The sequence below is a fragment of the Tachypleus tridentatus genome, chromosome 13 (genome assembly GCF_004210375.1).
Source record: "Tachypleus tridentatus isolate NWPU-2018 chromosome 13, ASM421037v1, whole genome shotgun sequence".
NCBI classification, from domain to species: domain Eukaryota; kingdom Metazoa; phylum Arthropoda; class Merostomata; order Xiphosura; family Limulidae; genus Tachypleus; species Tachypleus tridentatus.
In genome coordinates this window covers 178,851,713-178,873,882 of record NC_134837.1, presented here as the reverse complement: position 1 = coordinate 178,873,882, position 22,170 = coordinate 178,851,713, and the positions used below count along the sequence as shown (strand labels likewise).

Here is a 22,170-nt window from a genome sequence, read left to right as displayed (position 1 = left end):
TTCATCACATTTCGTAGCGTCATCACTACCACACTGTTGCACGCTACGGCAGCCATGACTGGATATCAGCATCTCGTTGTTCAGTGGATGGAAATACTTGAGACCCAACATTCCAAATGGCGTCTATTTGCTGACCAGGAGTTATCTAAATTTATCCAAATATCTAGCTTCATATAAACATCTACTTTTAAATAACTTAAAACATTGATCAAAATATACTCGAATTTTAACTTAATTAATATGTTACCAAAAATGGTTTAATAATCCATAAAGTAACGACAGTGAAGGAGTTCTAAAGTTAGCCACCAGTGACTGAACATTAAATCTTAAAGCTTATAGCACTAAAAGCCAGGTTTCTGTACACGTGGTGGACGTAGTACAGCGATTCCACTGTATGGCTAAGTGATTAAGGCACTCGACTCGTAATCTGAGGATCGCGGGTTTGAGTCCCCATCACACCAAAAGGGCTTGCTCTGTGAGCGTAGAGGCTTTATTATTTTATGATCAATCGCACTAATAGTGCATAAAAGAGTTTGGCGGGGCTGATAATGATTTGTGCGAGATTCAAAACCAAACAAACAATTTACCGATAGGGCCACTTTTTTTCTGCTTGTACGTAATAAATTGAAAGAAAAAAATTAACTAAAATAAGAATGTTAATATATTTTGAATGTTAATATCTTGTTAAAATAGGTTGCGATCAAAATATTATAACTGAATAATATAATATAACAAGTTTATCAGGTAAATGGTTGCAAGGCCCTCAAAAGATAATCAATATTTAGATATGTAATAAACGATATAACAACTTTTGTTTTTAATAGATCACGAAACTGAGCCCGACATGGCCAGGTGGTTAAAGCACTTGACTTGTTATCTGAAGGTCCCGGGTTCGAATCCTCGTCACACCAGACATGCTCACCCTTTTAGACGGGGGGCGTTATAATGTTACGTTCAATCCCACCATTCGTTGGTTAAAGAGTAGCCCAAGATTTAGCGGTAGAAGGTGATGATTAGCTTCCTTCCTACTGGTCTTACACTACTATATTAGGGACCGCTAGAGAAGATAGCCCTGGTGTAGCTTTGCGTGGAATTCAAAACAAACAAACTCTCTAGTCTTACACTGCAAAATTAGAGACAGCTAGCGCAGATAGCTCTCGTGTAGCTTTGCGCGAAATTCAAGAAAACAAACCAACAAGCATAATAAACGTTGCAATAACTTTTGTTTTTGATAGATCATGAAACTGACGAAATAAATTGTTGCGTTGACTTTATATGCACATGATGTGAGATATATTAAATACTGCAGGTAAAATCGGTACTGTATCCAACATTGACGCATATTACAACATATAATAATTTTAGCATTCTCGTGAGATGACTTGATATGCTAACAAATATATAGACATACATTTTAACACCAAGAAACAGTTTAGAGTATGCGCACTTCCATATTGTCCAACGCGCATGGTCACAGTTTCAAGTCTCTCTCTATGTGTTACTGTATTTCATTGGTTATCCAATCAGGTTATTTTACTTAGTGGTAAATCACGAGTGGTATATATAATGGGTCTTTTGAGAAGCTAGTCTATTTCACATCGCCTGGTTGAGAATAGACAATCTTTTGCAGTCAAAACTCTATATTATCGACTTCTTTAGTTGAGTACCGGAGTTTAGTTACGAAAAGGTAAGATATTTTTGTTTGGATAAACGAAACATATATGATGAATATTATAAGCACGTCTTGGAAAGTGTATAATTAATATTGGTAATTTAACACATTCACGAGCTAGTATTTTTCCGAAACGAGACGATCTTTCAACCTTTTTTGTTGTTTGTGATTTTTTTTCTTAAAATTAACGGAATTAATACAAATCAAGTTAACTGTTTACATGTTAACCATATGTCTGTCTTCAAAGGTAAAAATAAACTTAAAAATGTTTCAAGTACTTTCAGCATAAATATTAGAAAAGTTTATGCCAGACTATAATTTCAAATATGTTGTTAATGTTATCACCAGTCAATGTTTCGTGGCTTGTTTTTGTTTCTTTTGTTGTTGTTTAAATGTGGTTTGTAACAATCAATACACGTATTTTTTAGCTATAGCTATTTTTTATCGAAGATTTTTACGTGACAATAACTTTATGGTTACGTTTGTTTTAATCTTGGCGCCTACTTCTTAATAATACCTAGGTGAAAACAAATCAAATTTTAATTCAAATTCTGCTCGGTAGGATAAATGAATAATTTATTTTATTTGCTACAACTTTTTAAATTTGATATTTAAACTAATATTTCCATTTTTTAAATATTAATTTATTATTTAATATTTAAAATATTTAGAAATAAACTAAAAATAATTTATCGTTTGATTTATACTTTTCTTTCATAGTAGTGATTAAAGTTTTTAATGAATGTTTTGGGTCGAGATATTTAAAAATCGAACGTTTTCACTTCAAACATAAAATTAATATTCAATCGATAACTAAGTGTATTTTATAAGGCATACTGAGGTCAGTAAAAGACGTATGTTTGATAACCAAAAAAAATGTACATTTTTGAAATGAAAATCGCATGTATTTTATTTATAATATAATTAAATGTAATGAGAGAACCTTCTATTTTAATAACATTACCAAGTATTTTAGGTTCAAGAAATTTTCTTTGCTTTGTTAGTACAACTGGTCCTTTCATCTTGTGGGATGGGAGTCTGATTTTTAACTATTTCAGAAAAAAAAGTTGTTTTTTTCGTATGTGTCCTAACAAAGTTGAACTTTCTGGAATTTAATAGACTAAACATTTGTAATAAAGATTTGTCTGCATCCAGAACCGAATGACGAGTTCTGGCATGACATGAAAGGCGCCAGCATGGCCAGGTGGTTAGAGCGCTCGACTCCCACTCTGAAGGTGATGGGTTCGAATCTCCGTCACACAAAACATGCTCGCCTTTTCAGCCGTGGTGGCATTATATATATAATGCGGTTAATCCTACTGTTCGTTGGTAAAAGAACAATCTAAGAGTTGGCGGTGGCTGGTGAGGACTAGCTGCCTTCCCTCTAGTCTTACACTGTTAACTTATGGACGGCTAGCGCAGATAGTCCTCGTGAAGCTTTGCGCAAAATTAAAAACAAATAAAGCGAAAGTTTTACTGGACAGTAACTTTGGAGCCACAAAAGATAGGTCTTACACTCTATTTTTTTTCCACTAACTTTTCTTTTGAAATCCTTAAACGACAACTTAAGACGTATACATGAAAACAAGTCTACAGTTTACGTAAGTTTCATCCCAACGGGTTTCCAATGCTTCACTAATTTTCGGCGTTTAAACCGAACACTTTCTGAAATTTAATCTAGTCATAAACATTCTTTCTTTTTTGTTTTTATACACATCTAAGTTTACGTTTTATCTCGTGGTTTTACTTGAAAGCTGGACAGGACCTGTTCAATGAGAATGGTACTACAAAGTACTATTTTCAACTAGAACAGTGTTCATGCGAAACACGGCCAAAATGATCGTGTCTAAAACATCAGGGTTCAGGCGTAGCCGTCTTTAATTTAAGAATGCTGACCACTGGGCAACCAATCACCAACTCTCTTGTCCTAAACGCCATTCTCTCCCTTATAATGAGATTGACTGTTACGCTTATAACGTTTATACAGCTGAAAGTGTGAAGCGCGCTCAGCAATATATCGCGGCTTAAATCTTGGCCCAACACACGAACCACAAACCCACACCCGAACTATTATAAAGTACTTCTTTGTCTGCATACTATTATGCCTAGTCTCATATTGTTACTGAGTTTACCTGAAGCGATATTTATAAAAATGTATATATATCACAGAAACTACAAGTAGCTTGCATATATTCTTATCTTAGCTATGGAAGGAGGCTCCAGTGAGGCAAACTATCCAAAAATCTCGCGCAGAGACCCCTCGTGTAGCTTCGCGCAAATTTCATAACGAAACCAAAAATATCTTCGCTCCTACATTTATCATTTGTAGACCTTGTGCTATTTCATTCCAAAAACCTGGGTTTTATATACATATAAAAAAAACATATAATGTTTTGATTGGAGGTATTCCAGAGAAGCCTAATGAGAATTTGCAAGAAGTTGTTGAGAAGATTACAACTACTTTTGGGGTTGACTGTGCTCCTACAGATATTGACACTGTTTATCGTATAGGAAAGAAAACAACTGAAAATAAGAGTCCGAGACAGATTGTTGTTATGTTTTGTCGTAAGCAAATTAAATTTGATCTGCTTAAACTTAAGAAAACTAAATTTCGCTCTCTTAATACTAATGATATTAAGGTCTGTAATCAACAAGAAGTTGTTGAGAAGATTACAACTACTTTTGGGGTTGACTGTGCTCCTACAGATATTGACACTGTTTATCGTATAGGAAAGAAAACAACTGAAAATAAGAGTCCGAGACAGATTGTTGTTATGTTTTGTCGTAAGCAAATTAAATTTGATCTGCTTAAACTTAAGAAAACTAAATTTCGCTCTCTTAATACTAATGATATTAAGGTCTGTAATGAATCTTATCCAGTTTATGTTAACGAACATCTCTCCCCATATTATCGTGATATTTTCATGCAAGCAAAACGAAAACAGAAAGATCTTGGCTATAAATTTCTTTGGGTATCGAATGGTAATATTCTTATTAGGAAATCAGAAACTACTCAGCCCATTGTTTTACGCTGCTTGATTGATCTTAATAATTTATAAATACTGCAATGGCTGATGATTTTGATGATATTGTTGGTGTTACACCAACTTTGTCTTCTTTCTGATTTACCAAATGTTTTTCTGTTGGTCATTTAAATTTAATACATGTTAACATTCGAAGTCTTACTCAAAATTTTGACCAATTTTTTTTTTTTTTACAATCAAGCGTTGTTAAATTTCATATAATAGCTTTTTCTGAAACTTGGTTTGTTGAGGATGGATTTGTTTCCTTTCGATTCCAGGTTACTCCTTTTTATTCTTCATCTTCTGGTCTAAATAAGGCTAGTGGAGTGGCAGTTTTGTTAAATTTGAGATACTGACTATGATAAAAGAAGTACAGTACATTAAGTCTGATGCTTTAATTTTATTTTGTATGATTCAAAATAAGAAATTTAATCTCTTTGTTATTTATCGATCTCCTAGATTGCCTGTATTGAAATTTATTGATGAGCTTTCATTAGAATTGAATTTATACAAATATGATATTAATATACTTGTTGGTGATTTTAATATAGATGTTTTGGCATTTGATGATGTTTGTTATAAGAATGCATATTTTAAGTTTTTGTCTGAGAACAATCTTCGTATTATTATTTCTTCTCCTACACGGATAACCAATGTTACTAATTCTTGTATTGATCATTTTTTAATTAGTGGAAATACTGTTAAAAATTGTTATTCTTATATTGTTGAGAATTTTTGACCGATCATTTTCCAATTGTTTTATGTATAGACATTTTATCGGATCTAGAACATGTCTCAAATGTTCAAAAGATTAAGTTTAATGAATTGAGTTCTTGTTTGAATTTTTCAGATTGGTCCTGTGTTATGAATTGTTCTGATGTTAATGTTGCTTATGATAATTTTGCTGAAGTGTTAACTGATTGTATTCAAAGTTGTACTACTACTGTTTCTGTGTCACGAAAGTTTAGAAAATTAAGCCATGGATTACCAGTGAATTGGTTTTGTTAATGATTAAAAGAGATAAGTTAAAAAAGAAAGTACATCAATTTCCTGATGATATTTATCTAAAGATTAGATTTAAGTGTTTAAGGAATTATGTTGTTAGCTTGACCCGTAAGACTAAATGGACTTATTATCATAACCTGTTTAAGAATGCTAAAACTATTAAACAGAATTGGAATATTGTTAACTCTATTATTGATGTTAAAAAAAAAATAAGAAATTTTGTAATTTTGGTACTACTGATTTATCTTATTTGAATTATTTTTTTGTTAATGTTGCTAAATCTACTTGTCCGATCCTAAATTTTGTTCTCAGGGCATGCCTCCTGCTCCTTCTTCTTCTTGTTACCTATATCCTGTTACTGTATCTGAAACTATGAATAATATTTTCTCCTTATCAAATTCAGCTTCTAATGGTGTAGATGGTGTTTCGGTTAAGATTTTGAAAGCTAATGCTAATCTTTTGCACCAATTTTGACTTTTTTAATTAATTTATCTTTTACTCAAGGGAAGTTTCCTAATGCTTTAAAGTTATCATTGGTCATTCCTATTTATAAATCTGGTAATATTTTTGATTTTAAGAATTATAGACCTATTTCCTTATTAATACATTTCTCTAAACTATTTGAAAAATCTATGAAGATTAGAATTTTATAATTTCTTGATAGACATTCAGTTTTGTCTCCTTCTCAATTTGGCTTTCGGCCTGGGCTTGGAACGGAGGTTGCTGTTGCTAAACTTGTGGAAGTATTACAGAAGCTTTGGATTCTGATCTTCATCCAATTGCTGTTTTTCTTGACTTAGCCAAAGCTTTTGATTCTGTTAATCATAAAATTTTGTTAAATAAATTATCTTATTATGGTTTTAGAGGCATTGTTTTTGATTGGTTTTTTTCTTACTTTCACAATAGAAAGCAATCGGTTTGTATCCATAATAATTATAGTGATTGGCTTACAATTAATGTTGGAGTACCACAAGGTTCTGTTCTGGGCCCTTTATTATTTCTCATTTATATAAATGATATTCTTTACCAACAGTTTTTTGGAGATATCCAAGCCTATGCTGATGATATTGCTGTTGTTTATAGTAAGCCAAATCTAATTAATGAAGCCATTATTTCTAGTGATCTTAATAAAATTAAAATTGGCTTTTCTGTAATGGCTTATCCTTAAATATATCTAAATCTTTTCTTCTTCAGTTTAACCTTTATGGTGTCATTCCAGCTTTTCCTTCTATTTTTATCATTCCAGTGATTGTTATACTTACCCTAATTGTAAGTGTCCCAAATTGACTCAAGTTTCCTCTGTTAAATATTTAGGAATTATTTTAGATCGAAAATTAAATTGGCAATTTCATATTAATTCTTTAGTTAATAAATTAAAATATAGTTCTATGCTAATTTTGAACTTAGTCATTGTGCTCCTTATCATATTTTGTTAAGTGTATATTATGCTCTCTTTCAATCTTTCTTACAATATTGTATTTCAATTTGGGTGGTACATAAAAGACTTTTTTAATTCCTATTCACAAGTTGCAAAAAAAGTGTTTTCTTTTATTTTACCCATAGGCTTGATACCGATTTCAGTAAATTTAACTCCCCTCTTTCATATGATAAACTTTATTTATATTTTTTAGCTTTATCTACAATGCATGTTTCTTTTAATAGGCCTTTTAAAGTCACTTTATATCTTACACGACTTCAATCTTTTTTTCCAATTAATGTACCCACACCACGTAAAACAGTTACACTTCATCAATATCTTTATTTGGCACCTCGTATTCATAATTTTATTCCTTATAGTATAAGATCTTCTATTAATCGTGTTAATCAAAAGAAATACTTAAAACAATGGATCTTAAATACTGATGATAATATTCTGGGAACTTTATTTTGATTTTGTAAGTTTTGATTTTACTTTATTATGTGTTTAACCATCACAGGACGAGTTAACTCTTTGTTGATGGTTTTATATTGTTATTTGAATTTTTGTGTCTAATTTATTGCTTAATAAATTTATTATTATTATTTATAATTTTTATTATTATAATGATCTGTGATACGTTCATATGCGCATGCTCTAAAAGTTATTCAAAGATAAACAAAACGATGCTTCTAGAAGCTTTTTCAGCGTTTACATTCATATTAACATATAAAATTAATGATACGTTCATATGCGCATGCTCTAAAAGTTATTCAAAGATAAACAAAACGATGCTTCTAGAAGCTTTTTCAGCGTTTACATTCATATTAACATATAAAATTAATGTCTTTATACTGATTTTGAGCCCAAATGTGGTTAGAATTATTGTTATTTTTTGTTCCTGTATTCATTACTCTGCTTCCCCCTCCCTCCGGCCTAGGCAGGCTGAGACCAGATCTGATTGTTCTATTGTTTCGTGATCCTGTTGGAGATTTACTCTCGTAGATTATTCGCAAACCAGTTTAAACTTTTTAAAATATATTGAAAAAAGAAACTGGTGTAACAAAACCAACGATTTAATAGCGTAAATATTTACAGTACTTTATGTAAGGTTTTCTCGAGAAAAAACTTAAAATCTTAAAAGGCTCATGTGACCTACATGTGATAGGTGTTGCACATTTCTTACTGTATCTTACAATTTAATTTCTTCAATGAAGTTTGGCTTTGCACTGAATTGTAAGATGAGTAAGTCGTTTGGTCAATTACCCCGACCAATTAAAATGAAGCTAGTAGAAATCAGTCTGAACCAATTAAATGTAGTAAATCTAATACCGTCAAACATAAAACAATGTATAACATGCAGGTATGGTACTGACGTGTACGTAGATATGTAAAACGAATTAATTAGATACCTTTAGAAAACAGTGTATATGGTTAAGTTACATTATAATGATCCACCTACAGTCTGAACTCTTATTTGTTGAAATAAAATAAATAACTTTACTGAAAACCGAAAAAAATCAATGTAAATTGGTTTACGTGACAAGTTATACATAGTTCAAAATGACATTATTCTTTAATTAGATAAAAATGAGTCAACGCGTCTGGTTACACAGACTTTAACTTGATATCTGTTCGTTTATAAATCGGTTTGTTTATAAATCAAGGCTTTTCCATAATTTGTGTAGCAACTATAAAACAGTTCTATAAAGTGCATGGCATTTTGATTCCATGAAATTAAAAACAAAATTGTTTACGAGTCCGAGGTCGTGGCTGAAGCCGAAACTGGTGAGCCTTGAACTGTGGGGGCCATTCTTTATAATCATCAACTCACCAAGGTTTTTATTTTTTGAATTATTGAACTTAATTATAGTTCGTATTTATTGTAGCATTTAGAGTCCCAATCAGTAACTGATAAGATTGTATCCTGCACGACAAGTAATTTTAATCCTAATAACACATCGAGTAACTCACAAGACTGTATCCTGCACGTCAGGTATTTTTAATTCTAATAACACATCGAATAATATCAAAGATTGTATCATGCACGACATATAACTTTAATTCTAATAATACATCGAGTAACTCACAAGATTGTATCCTGCACGACAGATATTTTTAATTATAATAACACATCGAATAACTCAGAGATTGTATCATGCACGACAAATAACTTTAATTCTAATAATACATCGAGTAACTCACAAGATTGTATCCTGCACGACAGATATTTTTAATTATAATAACACATCGAATAACTCAAAGATGGTATCATGCACGACATATAACTTTAATTCTAACAACACATCGAGTAACTCACAAGACTGTATCCTCCACGTCAGATATTTTTAATTATAATAACACATCGAATAACTCAGAGATTGTATCATGCACGACATATAACTTTAATTTTAATAATACATCGAGTAACTCACAAGATTTTATCCTGCACGACAGGTATTTTTAATTATAATAACACATCGAATAACTCAGAGATTGTATCATGCACGACAAATAACTTTAATTCTAATAATACATCGAGTAACTCACAAGATTGTATCCTGCACGACAGATATTTTTAATTATAGTAACACATCGAATAACTCAAAGTTGTATCATGCACGACATATAACTTTAATTCTAACAACACATCGAGTAACTCACAAGACTGTATCCTCCACGTCAGATATTTTTAATTATAATAACACATCGAATAACTCAGAGATTGTATCATGCACGACATATAACTTTAATTCTAATAATACATCGAGTAACTCACAAGATTGTATCCTGCACGACAGGTATTTTTAATTATAATAACACACGTATAAAATTAAAACAAAGTAGTGTAAAATGATATGTCACATCTGCTGTACTTGTTGAATAAAAATGTGAAATAAATGACTGAGAAATTGACGGGTCCCAACACTGCGATAGAAGGTAACGTAATTTTACAATATCCCTAAATATAGATTATTAGTTTATTCAGTATGGCAGGGGAGGTATTTGAGTAAAAACCTATTAAGTTTCAATGTAATTTATCTAATACGTTCTTAAGAACGTGCTGTCTGTTACAGCTCGTTAAGTTATCAAATAAGTTAGAGAGATTTCATGTTTCCTGGAAGGTTTGTTTGTTTATGAATTTCGCGCAAAGCTACACGAGGGCTATCTGCTCTAGCCGTCCCTAATCTAGCAGTGTAAGGCTAGAGGGAAGGCAGCTAGTCATCACCACCCTCCGCCTAATATTGGGCTACTCTTTTACCAACGATTAGTGTGATTGATCGTCACATTATAACGCTCCCACGGCTGAAACGATGAACATGTTTGGTGTGACGGGATTCAAACCCGCTACTCGGATGACGAGTCGAGTGCTTTAACCACCTGACCATGTCGGGCCTTCCTGAAAGGATGTAAGGTCATTCGTAACTTGTTGATATCATCCACATACTAAAACATCCGGGCCCGACATGGCTTGGTGGTTAAAGCACTTAACTTGCAATCTGAAGATCGCGGGTTTGAATCCCTATCACACCAAACGGGCTTTCCGTGTGAGTGTAGGGGTGTTATTATGTTATGATCAATCCCACTAATACAGGGTGTTCGGAAAGTCACTGTGCACTTATATATTTATTAACAAACATATTTCAATATAGAATACAGGATGTAAATATGAATGTTGAAAGTGGTCCCCGTTGGCATCAATACAGGCCTGGATTCTTCTTATTTTGTTTCTAAACACCACTATCAGTTGCTGGCTTGAAATAGACTGAATAAAATATGATTATAAAACTGCACAGTGACTTTCCGAACACCTTGTATAAGTAAAAGAGTTGGCGGTGGGTAGTGATGACTAGTTACCTTCCCTCTAGTTTTACACTGCTAAATTAGAGACGGCTAGCGCAGATAGCCCTCGTGTAGCTTTGCGCGAAATTCAAACCAAATTAAAAGATATGTCTGTGCTACGTGTATTACACTTTGTATAACAATGTTTTAACGTTGAAATATTTTTGCTCTATTGAGTATAATGTTGTATATTTTGCAGCAGCTGGGAAGGTGAAGTTGGAGTAGGTGTGGGTCATCCCAACACTCCAAAGTTACACCCATGAGCCTTAGTAAAATCCTTGACCTTAATATAAGGACACAACTCATATCATGATACGGAAAAATAACAACTAAATATTCAAGTATCATGACTCTTGATATTGAGAAAGCTTTAGGTCTCCACCCGTGGGCTGGATGCTGTCCATTTAATTTGAGATTATTTTCCAGAAGATATGACGCTTCAACATAAAAGATGACAAAGATTTAAACGCTACCAACTAAACATTCTTCACACAATTTTGTTATGTTAATTTACTCAGCAACATGGTGCAACAGAGCTTTTCTAGGCATGATTAATTCAAAGTTCTGGGTCTGTTACTCTTTGATTGTGTCTGTCATTTTTGTTTCTCTTCAGACATTTTGGTTGTTTTGAATTAAGCACAAAGTTACACAATGGGCTATCTGTGCTCTGCCCACCACGGGTATCGAAATCCGGTTTCTAGTGGTGTGAGTCTGCAGAGATACCACTGTGTCACTAGGGAGCACTAGTCAACAGTACTCACTCACAACCCTTTGGCTTCTGTTCGTTGACCGAGTAGGAACATTTGACAATCGTACTTATAACTTCTTCACAGCCTAATAGTGTAGGAACGCATTTTTGCAGCCACGAGACGCGAACCATATATCCCCTTGTTTACAGTCCGCGTTTCCCTAACCCTAAACAACAACAGTCCATGCTTGCTGCGAAATTATTCTAAAATCAACCCACAGATACAATTACGAAACATACGACGTTGTCTTAGGCCGTCTCTGAATGAATTTTAAGTTGAATGTCATGTATGCGCAATGGTTTTAAAAAAATTAAAAACAAATAGTTTTTAAACTTTCATCGAAAAAAAAATGGAAACATGTCATTTGTAGTTCCAGTCTCAGTCCTCGCTTCTACTCTTAGAACACATCCAGGTTGAAGGGGTATGAATGATACCCCTTTATCTTTCCTTGGAATAGCGAAGATACTTGTCCAATTTCCATGAAACATATAGCAAAGAGTATCTAGTTTCGGCTGTATGATAAGATTTTATTAGCTACTTAGTTTTATTCAGCCAAAGGTTAAGGACTGAAAACACCGCTAGCAGTAAAGATACCCAAATGATATCTTAATTCGTGAGGGTCATGAAAGTTTTTTTTGTCCTTTTTTGCCTGTTACTCATAATTAACAATACTTGTTATTAATTATGATTACTGTTAAAGAATTTTAGTAGCTCTTCTGGTAAAATTATGGTATCATTTTTTTTAAAAAATTCCCCCTAGTGGTTTAATATAGTATTTGTTTGTTTGTTTGTTTTTTGAATTTCGCACAAAGCTACTCGAGGGCTATCTGTGCTAGCCGTCCTTAATTTAGTAGTGTAAGACTAGAGGTAAGACTGCTAGTCATCACCACCCACCGCCAACTCTTGGGCTACTCTTTTACCATCGAATAGTGGGATTGACCGTCACATTATAACGCCCCAACGGCTGACAGGGCGAGCATGTTTGGTGCGACGGGGATGCAAACCCGCGACCCTCTAAATGCAAGTCGAACGCCCTATCCTCCGGGCCATGCCAGGCCGTATGGTATTAGAGGTTACTGAGTTTATGATGCTACATGCAGTTTAATAAATGACAGCAAACATCATTATTTTAGTTTTCGTGTGCTTTGATATAGTATTTAATGAAGATGTTGAAGTGTTTAGGTTATTTTAAATTTCATACACTAGTTAGACGACTTTTGTTATTATTTTATATCATTAAAATACGTTTTTCCAATAAACTCTTTCTTGTTTTATTTTGAGTATGACTTGACATCAAGCATGGACATGCAGTTAGGATGTACTTACAGAAGTTGAATGTAGTTTTTCCTGTTCTTTAAAAAAACAGCTTTGGTCACTCATCTGCATGTGTTTATAATATCTTATTATCTCTTTAGCACGTGCTACCAAAGATATTTGGTACTCGCCGTAATAACACCGATTGAGGAGTTATCACCATTCCTCACGATACCAATCTCTTAAATATTAAAGTTGTCATAGCTTATTTAAGTATAAAAACAAACCTACAAGGTCCTCATTCAGCTTCATAATTGAGTTCGAGCCATTTATTGTATGGAAATTGCACTACAGATATCAAAAAACAACCAAATACATGTTAATGGCAAATTCAATCGTTTGGTCTTAAAGCATTGCGAAAAATGTTCCCACGATATGAGATTCTGTAATACGGAAAAGTTTACTAAGCCAATGCCATGTGGCTAAGTAGATGGCACGTGGCTAAGTTCATGGCACACTGAAGTTCTTGAACGTAGTAACAGCTGAATTAATCACTTATTTGAAATTCACTCAGAAGGAAAATCACAAAAGAAAAACTGGATGGTAATTCAGTAGACTATATTTGTAGCTCTCGTGGCATGGGGCTGTACAGAATGTTGATTACGTATGTCATACTTATAAATCTCTTTGAAAATCTGGAAAAACATTAATTTTTAATACAATTTATGTTGTCATGGTAACTTATATGTCAAGGCAAACAGCTGATGAGCTTTAAAAACATACATACATGAAGAGCAACACTTTGAGAGGTCCAAATATTACACAATTGAACATTTAGTCATTTTACTTCTTGTATTCGCGCCCGGCATGGCTAAGCGTGTTAAGGCGTTCGACTGGTAATCCAAGGGTCGCGGATTCGAATCCCGGTCGCACCAAACATGCTCGCCCTTTCAGCCGTGGGGGCGTTATAATGTGACGGTCAATCCTACTATTCGTTGGTAAAAGGGTAGCCCAAGAGTTGGCGATTATGACTAGCTGCCTTCCCTTTAGTCTTACACTGCTAAATTAGGGACAGCTAACGCAGATAGCTCTCGTGTGGTTTTGCGCGAAATTCAAAACAAACCAAACTTTTTCTTTTAGACAAAGACGATGCAGTAATTTTAAACTGAAACAGCTTTAGAGTAAGATGTAAGAAGTGCTAAGCACTTCCTGATTTGAAAGTACATTAATGTAGATCAAACTTACAACGATAAATTGTGGGAAAATAATTATCTTAAATTCTTTAAACTTGTAGGTGTCCTTGCTCACACACCAATTAAACATCGTAAGTGTCAGTGTGCAAATTTAGTTGGAGATGTAATATTAATAACATGCATGAGGAACAAACGTGTGTTGTTTTTATTGTCTTTAAAAATCCCAGCTATCCACACAAGAACTCGTCAACGTCACCATGAAAGACGACGATAAGCCCAGATTATTGGTGGATCGACCCGTGTTGACCATGGCAGACTACCAACTTAGTGGTGTGGACGACTCTACCTTAGGTCTTGACGACATCGACGAAGTCTCTGGCGCTTACATGGAAAGATTAAAACGATGCTTTCATGGCAACTGTCGTCGTCATTGCTCTCTTGTCCAAATTGGGAAGTCGGTGATGTCGTTATTTCCCATGATAAACTGGTTACGTAACTACAACATAAAACGAGACCTTCTCTATGATATTGTGTCAGGTTGTACTTGTGCAGTTCTTCATGCACCTCATGGTGAGTACCAAACATTAACAGTTGATTGGTTGATTATTTTGAATTAAGCACAAAACTGGACAGTAGAGTCTCTGTGTTCTGTCCATCACGAGTATCGAAACCTGGTTTCTAGCAGTGCGAGTCCACAGACCTACAACTGTGTCACTGGGGGTGCAAAATTTACTGTGACAGTATTGAAATATTAAAATTTTATTTCAACTTTTTGTGTTTATAGTTATACAATAAACATCAATTACTGTAATGTAAGCTTTCTCCCTTTAATGGCTCAGCAATAAGTCTTTAGGCTTGCAGCGATAAAATTCGGTTTTGATTCCCGTGATGGCCAGAATATATAGACCCTACTGTCCAGTTTTGTGCTTACGTACAACCGACGAAAGCTACTTACCTTTAATCTCAAATCATTATTAGCATTATTTAATAATGTGGTTTACTATTACTATTATTATTTCATTTGCGGAGCTATTTTTTAAGACTGTATTTCTTAATTTTTTATGCTACAAAAAACTCTTATTGTCATTATTGTTTTGGCTAATATTATTACATTTTGATAAGAGGCAAGTTACCTAACATAATACTTTTAAGTGTATTTTCAGAAACTTTATAAATTTCTAACTTTTCTTCTTCCATTTAGGGATGGCCAGCGCACTGTTAGCCACCGTCCCGACTGTGTATGGATTATACACGTCCTTCTTTCCTGTTTTGTTGTACAGTTTTATGGGAACGTCTGTGCAATTGTCTGTTGGTAAGTGTTTCAAGATAATGCTGAAACAAAAAATAATTTTCCTTTATTTAGGAGTTTTTTTTTCAGAGCACCATATCCTGGTTATACATTTTAGGAGGGAGATAATAAAAGGGAATTTTCTCCATTATATACCATGATGAGTTTTCTATAAACGACTCTATATTAGTGTCTCCTAATCCATTGGCTACGTCCAACAATTAGATCGTCAAAATGTGTAAATGAATCACAAACAAACTTTGCAAATAGGTAATAGTTTGTTTATTAATTTAGTACATATTTAGTAGGCCAGCTGTATTGACTGGGTTGTAACAGACCATCAATGTTTACAAACGAGTCCCGAGCCAAAAGACGTTGAGAATAATATTTATTTAGATGAATAGATGTATTTACTGGGTTCCAACGGGCCATCAGTGTTTACAACTTGGTCTTCAGCCAAAAGATATTTAGAGTCACATTTATATACTGGGCCAGATGGACTGACTAGGTGGCAATTGGCCATCAGTCGTAGTATTGCTATCAGAAGTTCAAGGTTAAGAAGTGTAATGTGCGTCATATCTCTCAATCACGAGCAAGATGAGACCAATCTTATAAACAGAGTAAACAGGAAACTGGTTAGAAATGCCAATGTGAAGCCAACATTAACTTTGAAAGATCTGCATACTTCCATGTCTGAGGTGGGAGTCAGTGTTCATACATCGACAATATCGCGGTCCCTGATCAAAGCTGACCTGTATGGGTAGCTGGCAAGAAAGAATTCATTTCTGAAAAATAATCATATTAACTCTCGTCTGGAGTTTCAAACAAAGTGAAAGATGTTTTAGTTGGACGAGCAAAAATTGAACTTTCTTGCCTCAATAAAAAGTGTTATATCAGGCACAAGCCCAACACAGCACATCATTCGGTCAACACCACCTGTGAAGAATGATGGTGGCAGCATTGTGTTATGAAGATGCTTCTTATTACCAGGAACTAGGAAGCTTGTCAGGATTTAGGGGAAGATGGATGGTGCAAAATGTAAATAAATTTTAGAGGAAACCTGCTTAAGTCAGCCAAGAAACTGTGTTGGAAATTCACATTTTAGCAGTACAATGACCAGAAGCACAAATACAAAGCCACATTGGAGTAGTTTCAATAGAAGAAAGTGAATGTCCTGGTGGCTTAGTTAAAGTCTTAACTTGAATTCAACACAAAATTTATAGTGAAACTTAAAGGTTGCAATCAATAAACGATCACCAACAAATCTGTAAGAATTGGAGCAATTTTTCCAGGAAGAATGGGCAAAAATTACACCATTTCATTGTATAAAGCTGATAGAGCCCTATCACAGGAGCTATTATTGTCACCTATGCTTCCACCAAGTACCGACTCAAGGACTGAATACTTATACAATCAATAAATGTAAATGTACATATTTTCTTCGCAGGTTTTGCTGACATTTAACCTCCATCACACATACCAGTGTTAAGTTTGATCATTAGAGTTTTAATTAATACAAGTTAATTAACAAAATGTTTACATGATCTGTATTTCATCAAAGTGTGATATTATTAATAGGGGTGAATACTTTTGCAATGCATACATATTGAGTTCTTAAAGCAAAGTTTTGGGAAGGTGATAACGAATCTTGTAACGTTATGTTATATATAAATTGCGTAAAAGTTGGAATTTTTGTGTTGTCATAGCATCCACCTCGACATTTTTAGTTACGGCATAACAACTCATAAAATGGTTCAAGATTTTTTGCTGTTTGCTTGTTTTTCTCCTGACCGATTAGAGTAAATTTATCCATGAGACCATAGGCGTGGTCAGACCCCTCAATCTAATGAGTTTGACCTCTTTCATCCAAAACTGTGGTTAGTCCTCAAATCAATTTCCTGATGAGTATTAAAATTAAAACAGGTATATGCGTAACTCACGCTTGGTATTGCTGATTCACAAAAACATAGCTGCTAAACAGGAGGAAAATTGTCTCGTGGAGTAATCTACTCTAATTATGTCTAAAACAAATTTTCAAGTGCCGCAGCTATTGAGGAGTCCCTCTTGTTTCAGGTTCATAACCCGTACAAAGGAAAGTTTGTTTGTTTGTTTGTTTGTTTTGAATTTCGCGCAAAGCTACTCGAAGGCTATCTGCGCCAGCTGTCCCTAATTTAGTGGTGTAAGACTAGAGGGAAGGCAGCTAGTCATCACCACTCACCGCCAACTCTTGGGCTACTCTTTTTACCAAGGAATAGTGGGATTAACCGTCACATCATAACGCCCCCACGGCTGAGAGGGCGAGCATGTTTGGTGCGACTAGGATTCGAACCCGCGACCCTCGGATTACGAGTCGAACGCCTTAACACGATTGGCCATGCCGGGCCCACAAAGGAAGGATACTTCAGTTTGTATTTTATAAATCCATCTTTTTATTTACCTGCTTAAAAGTTTTTCAGGAATGAAAACATTTTTATTGCTTATATTTTGAATAATTAAAAAGTTATACATTTAATTGACTAAAGGATTTTGGTTGTTGGATAGTTTTGAAATCGGAGAAAAATGTCACCTTGTAAATATGAGAATAATTTTAAACTATCCTATCAAATTTTGTAGGTGTCGCTAAATTTCGTCACTTGTGGAATATATTTGACGACGTTCATCATAGATCACATTTAGAATTAAAATACCCCATGTTGCTAAAATCTGATACTTTTGGTTAATGCGTGTTTATGATACTTCTGATACTTAGGGACCTATGCTGTCCTGTGTTTGATGACGTCTTCTGTTATTGGACGTCTTGATACTTCAGTCCCGAAAGGAGTTGGCACTGTCACTAGTAATTTAACCAACTTAACGGAAGCTGTGAATCTTACAGACGCGTCTGATGTCCAGACTACTCCAGTTACTGTCATAACAGCGATAGAGGTCGCTGTAGCGATAACTTTTCTAAGTGGAATAATTCAGGTAATGAAATCATATCCAGTAAAAAGCGTTTCGGATTTCTAGTCTAAAATAAAACTGTTTGGTAGGTATCTATTTTGCGAATAATAGACTTGTTTAAAGTTAACACGTACTAGCGTATTTTTACCTATAAGATAAACACTGATAAATCTCTTTCATCAGTTGGTTTATATATGAATATATTATAATTATTACCATGGACCAGAACATATATAACACTATTTGAAGTAGTTGATTCGTCTTGAAAAATAACAAAATGACCATTATTGTTTACAGATACACACGTGACAAAACGTAAAAAGTTCCCTCAATAAATAAAATATGTTGATGTAGAAAACAAGAAACATCTGTAAAAAAAACAATAACAACAAATAAACTTTGTAAATTATGAGATCTAAGTATTATTACGCAATGTGGGCCATAATTATGTACTTATTTGTAATAACATAGCCCATTATCTCAAAGTAGCAGGGCCCGGCATTGTCATGTGGTTAAGGCACTCGACTCGTAATCTGAGGGTCGCGGGTGCGAATACCTGTCACACCAAACATGGGGCGTTATATATGACAGTCAGTCCCACTATTCGTTAGTAAAAAGAGTAGCCCAAGAGTTGGTGGTGATGACTAGCTGCCTCCCATCCAGTCTTACACTGCAAATTTAGAGACGGCTAGCGCAGATAGCCCTCATATAGCTTTGCGCAAAATTCGAAAACAAACAAAGTATCAACTACGTCTAATTGTTTCAATGGTTAACTCCAGCGACCAATTTTTCCATCTTTCCTTGTCAACTCCATCTTATTTTAGTCCGGACAATCTATAAGAAAAGACTTGTATCGTAAAACACATACGATTAGACGAAGACTGAAGCATAATTTACATAAATATAAGCTCCAAGTGCTATAGTCGATTTAATGTTCACTTCATAACTTAACATCAGTTTTGGTACGGATGTGCAAAAGTCACGTTTTGTATTAATCCTGCCTAATAACATCTTGTGACAAAATTCATTGTTCTTTTCTTTAAATGTTTTCACTTGAATATGCAGTGGCCTTTAACGTATCTTTAAAATAAAGTATAAGTTGAAAGCGCTGTTTACTTCAAAATCAATCAGTATCCATTTAATACCTTGCTAGTGGAATAAGAGTTCACATGTCCTCCGCGCAGTCAGGAATACATCGGATCAACCAATTAGCAGACGAGTGGAAAAACATTGTGATGCTAAAACCTAAAACCAGGGATGAAATTGAGGCAAAAAATCAAGAATGGCATTCCACAACTTGAGAATCCAACCAATTAGTCTTGTTGGACTTCAGTTTGAAATGTTAAAAAGGATCATGAAAGAAAGATTACGTTTTCTAAAATTCAAGTTAACCATTGCCTGAAACGCCAGTAGCATTACCAAGAACTGTCTAAATGAATGTGACATGTTATGTGTGCATCTAGTTCTGTTTGTTTTTGCACCAATCTCTCGCTCCCAGAAGAATTCCTTCCACCTTAGGTTATCGTTAAACTAAGAATTCCTTCCACCTCAGGTTATCGTTAAACTAAGAATTCCTTCCACCTCAGGTTATCATTAAACTAAGAATACTTTCCACCTCAGGTCATCATTAAACTAAGAATACTTTCCACCTCAGGTTATCGTTAAACTAAGAATACTTTCCACCTCAGGTCATCATTAAACTAAGAATACTTTCCACCTCAGGTTATCGTTAAACTAAGAATTCCTTCCACCTCAGGTTATCGTTAAACTAAGAATTCCTTCCACCTCAGGTTATCATTAAACTAAGAATACTTTCCACCTCAGGTCATCATTAAACTAAGAATACTTTCCACCTCAGGTCATCATTAAACTAAGAATACTTTCCACCTCAGGTTATCATTAAACTAAGAATACTTTCCACCTCAGGTCATCATTAAACTAAGAATTCCTTCCACCTCAGGTTATCGTTAAACTAAGAATACTTTCCACCTCAGGTTATCATTAAACTAAGAATTCCTTCCACCTTAGGTTATCGTTAAACTAAGAATACTTTCCACCTCAGGTTATCATTAAACTAAGAATTCCTTCCACCTTAGGTTATCGTTAAACTAAGAATTCCTTCCACCTCAGGTTATCGTTAAACTAAGAATTCCTTCCACCTCAGGTTATCATTAAACTAAGAATACTTTCCACCTCAGGTTATCATTAAACTAAGAATACTTTCCACCTCAGGTTATCATTAAACTAAGAATTCCTTCCACCTTAGGTTATCGTTAAACTAAGAATTCCTTCCACCTCAGGTTATCGTTAAACTAAGAATTCCTTCCACCTCAGGTCATCATTAAACTAAGAATACTTTCCACCTCAGGTTATCATTAAACTAAGAATACTTTCCACCTCAGGTCATCATTAAACTAAGAATACTTTCCACCTCAGGTTATCATTAAACTAAGAATACTTTCCACCTCAGGTTATCGTTAAACTAAGAATTCCTTCCACCTCAGGTTATCATTAAACTAAGAATACTTTCCACCTCAGGTTATCATTAAACTAAGAATACTTTCCAACTCAGGTTATCATTAAACTAAGAATACCTTTTACCTCAGGTTATCGTTAACCTGAGAAAACCGTCTCAACCAGAAGCGTGCATCTCCGATAGTAAGGAAATCTAAACAAAATAACATAAAATATCCCTTCAAACAGCTCTAACAGTGCAACTTCAGAGGAACCTAACAAGTGAGATAAATTACCAGATTACATGTTACTGTTGTTTAGCTGAGGAATAGAGTAATTGAGTGGAAACCAGTTTAGAAATGAAACCTAGGAGAAATGACAAACATGTGTAATGACACACCAGTACATAGTTTTTATAGTAGTGTATATTTAATCATCTCATAAACATATGTGTTTGTACGTGTACCAATGGGAAATAATGGAATAGTTGATATTTTGTAACATAAATTGTTTATTAGGTTAATAATAACTGACATGTTTTATACACACCAAGCACATTCGGTTTCTTAGCACTTTTGGTCACATGTCAGCATGACTTAGAAACAGTCATTGTTGCTTTACACATGAAGTAATATTCCTGCATCGAACATAACTATAAGAGAATTTAGTGAAGTTATAAATCACACGCCTAGCTGCACCAGACACTATGTAGGTCATGTATTGAAAGTATTTTTGTTTAAATGTATTTATGAAATACTAAATAAACGACTTTTATTTTTTCAGACACTGATGGGCGTACTAAGATTGGGAAAGGTGGGTGTGCTAATGTCTCCACCACTGGCCAGTGGCTTTACAACAGGGGCAGCTGTTCATGTCACAACCAGTCAGATCCAATATGTTTTCAGTCTCAAAGTGCCCCGATTTAGTGGTCCTCTAAACATAATCTACGTAAGTATTGGTAAGAAGGATAGTAATATGAACAAACTCTATACTTTTAAAGCTCGTATATATTGTGAAAAATAATAACATAACGTGTTTGGGTAAGACTTACAATCTGTTTTGTGGGGGTAAACTTTTCCTATGTTAAAACATAATAATGAACTGAATATCAGATACAAACTGATATATTGGGCTTTTATATGGACTCAGAGTAAGTTGCCAGTTTGAGAACATTTATAGCGTTAGATAATCTAAATTGTATTCTATACAAATGGTACGTTTTTACACTGAAGTAGATGTAAGAATACCAGTCGTTCAAAAACATCAGTAACTAGATGTTATTTTAGTTTGTTGGTTCACTTGTTTTGTTGAATTTCACGAAAAACTACTGGA

General features: G+C 34.2%; 1 protein-coding gene across 1 annotated transcript in view; it reads left to right on the top strand.

The window, feature by feature from the left end:
* Positions 1 to 21,861, top strand: part of LOC143236390 (prestin-like) — a 30,563-nt gene extending 8,702 nt beyond the window's left edge. Inside the window, exons 2-5 of the mRNA XM_076474657.1 lie at positions 14,384 to 14,726; positions 15,358 to 15,468; positions 18,194 to 18,408; positions 21,622 to 21,861. Coding sequence (XP_076330772.1) covers positions 14,384 to 14,726; positions 15,358 to 15,468; positions 18,194 to 18,408; positions 21,622 to 21,861 — 909 coding nt within the window. The remainder of the gene's footprint in view (positions 1 to 14,383; positions 14,727 to 15,357; positions 15,469 to 18,193; positions 18,409 to 21,621) is intronic.
* Positions 21,862 to 22,170: the final 309 nt, after the last annotated feature.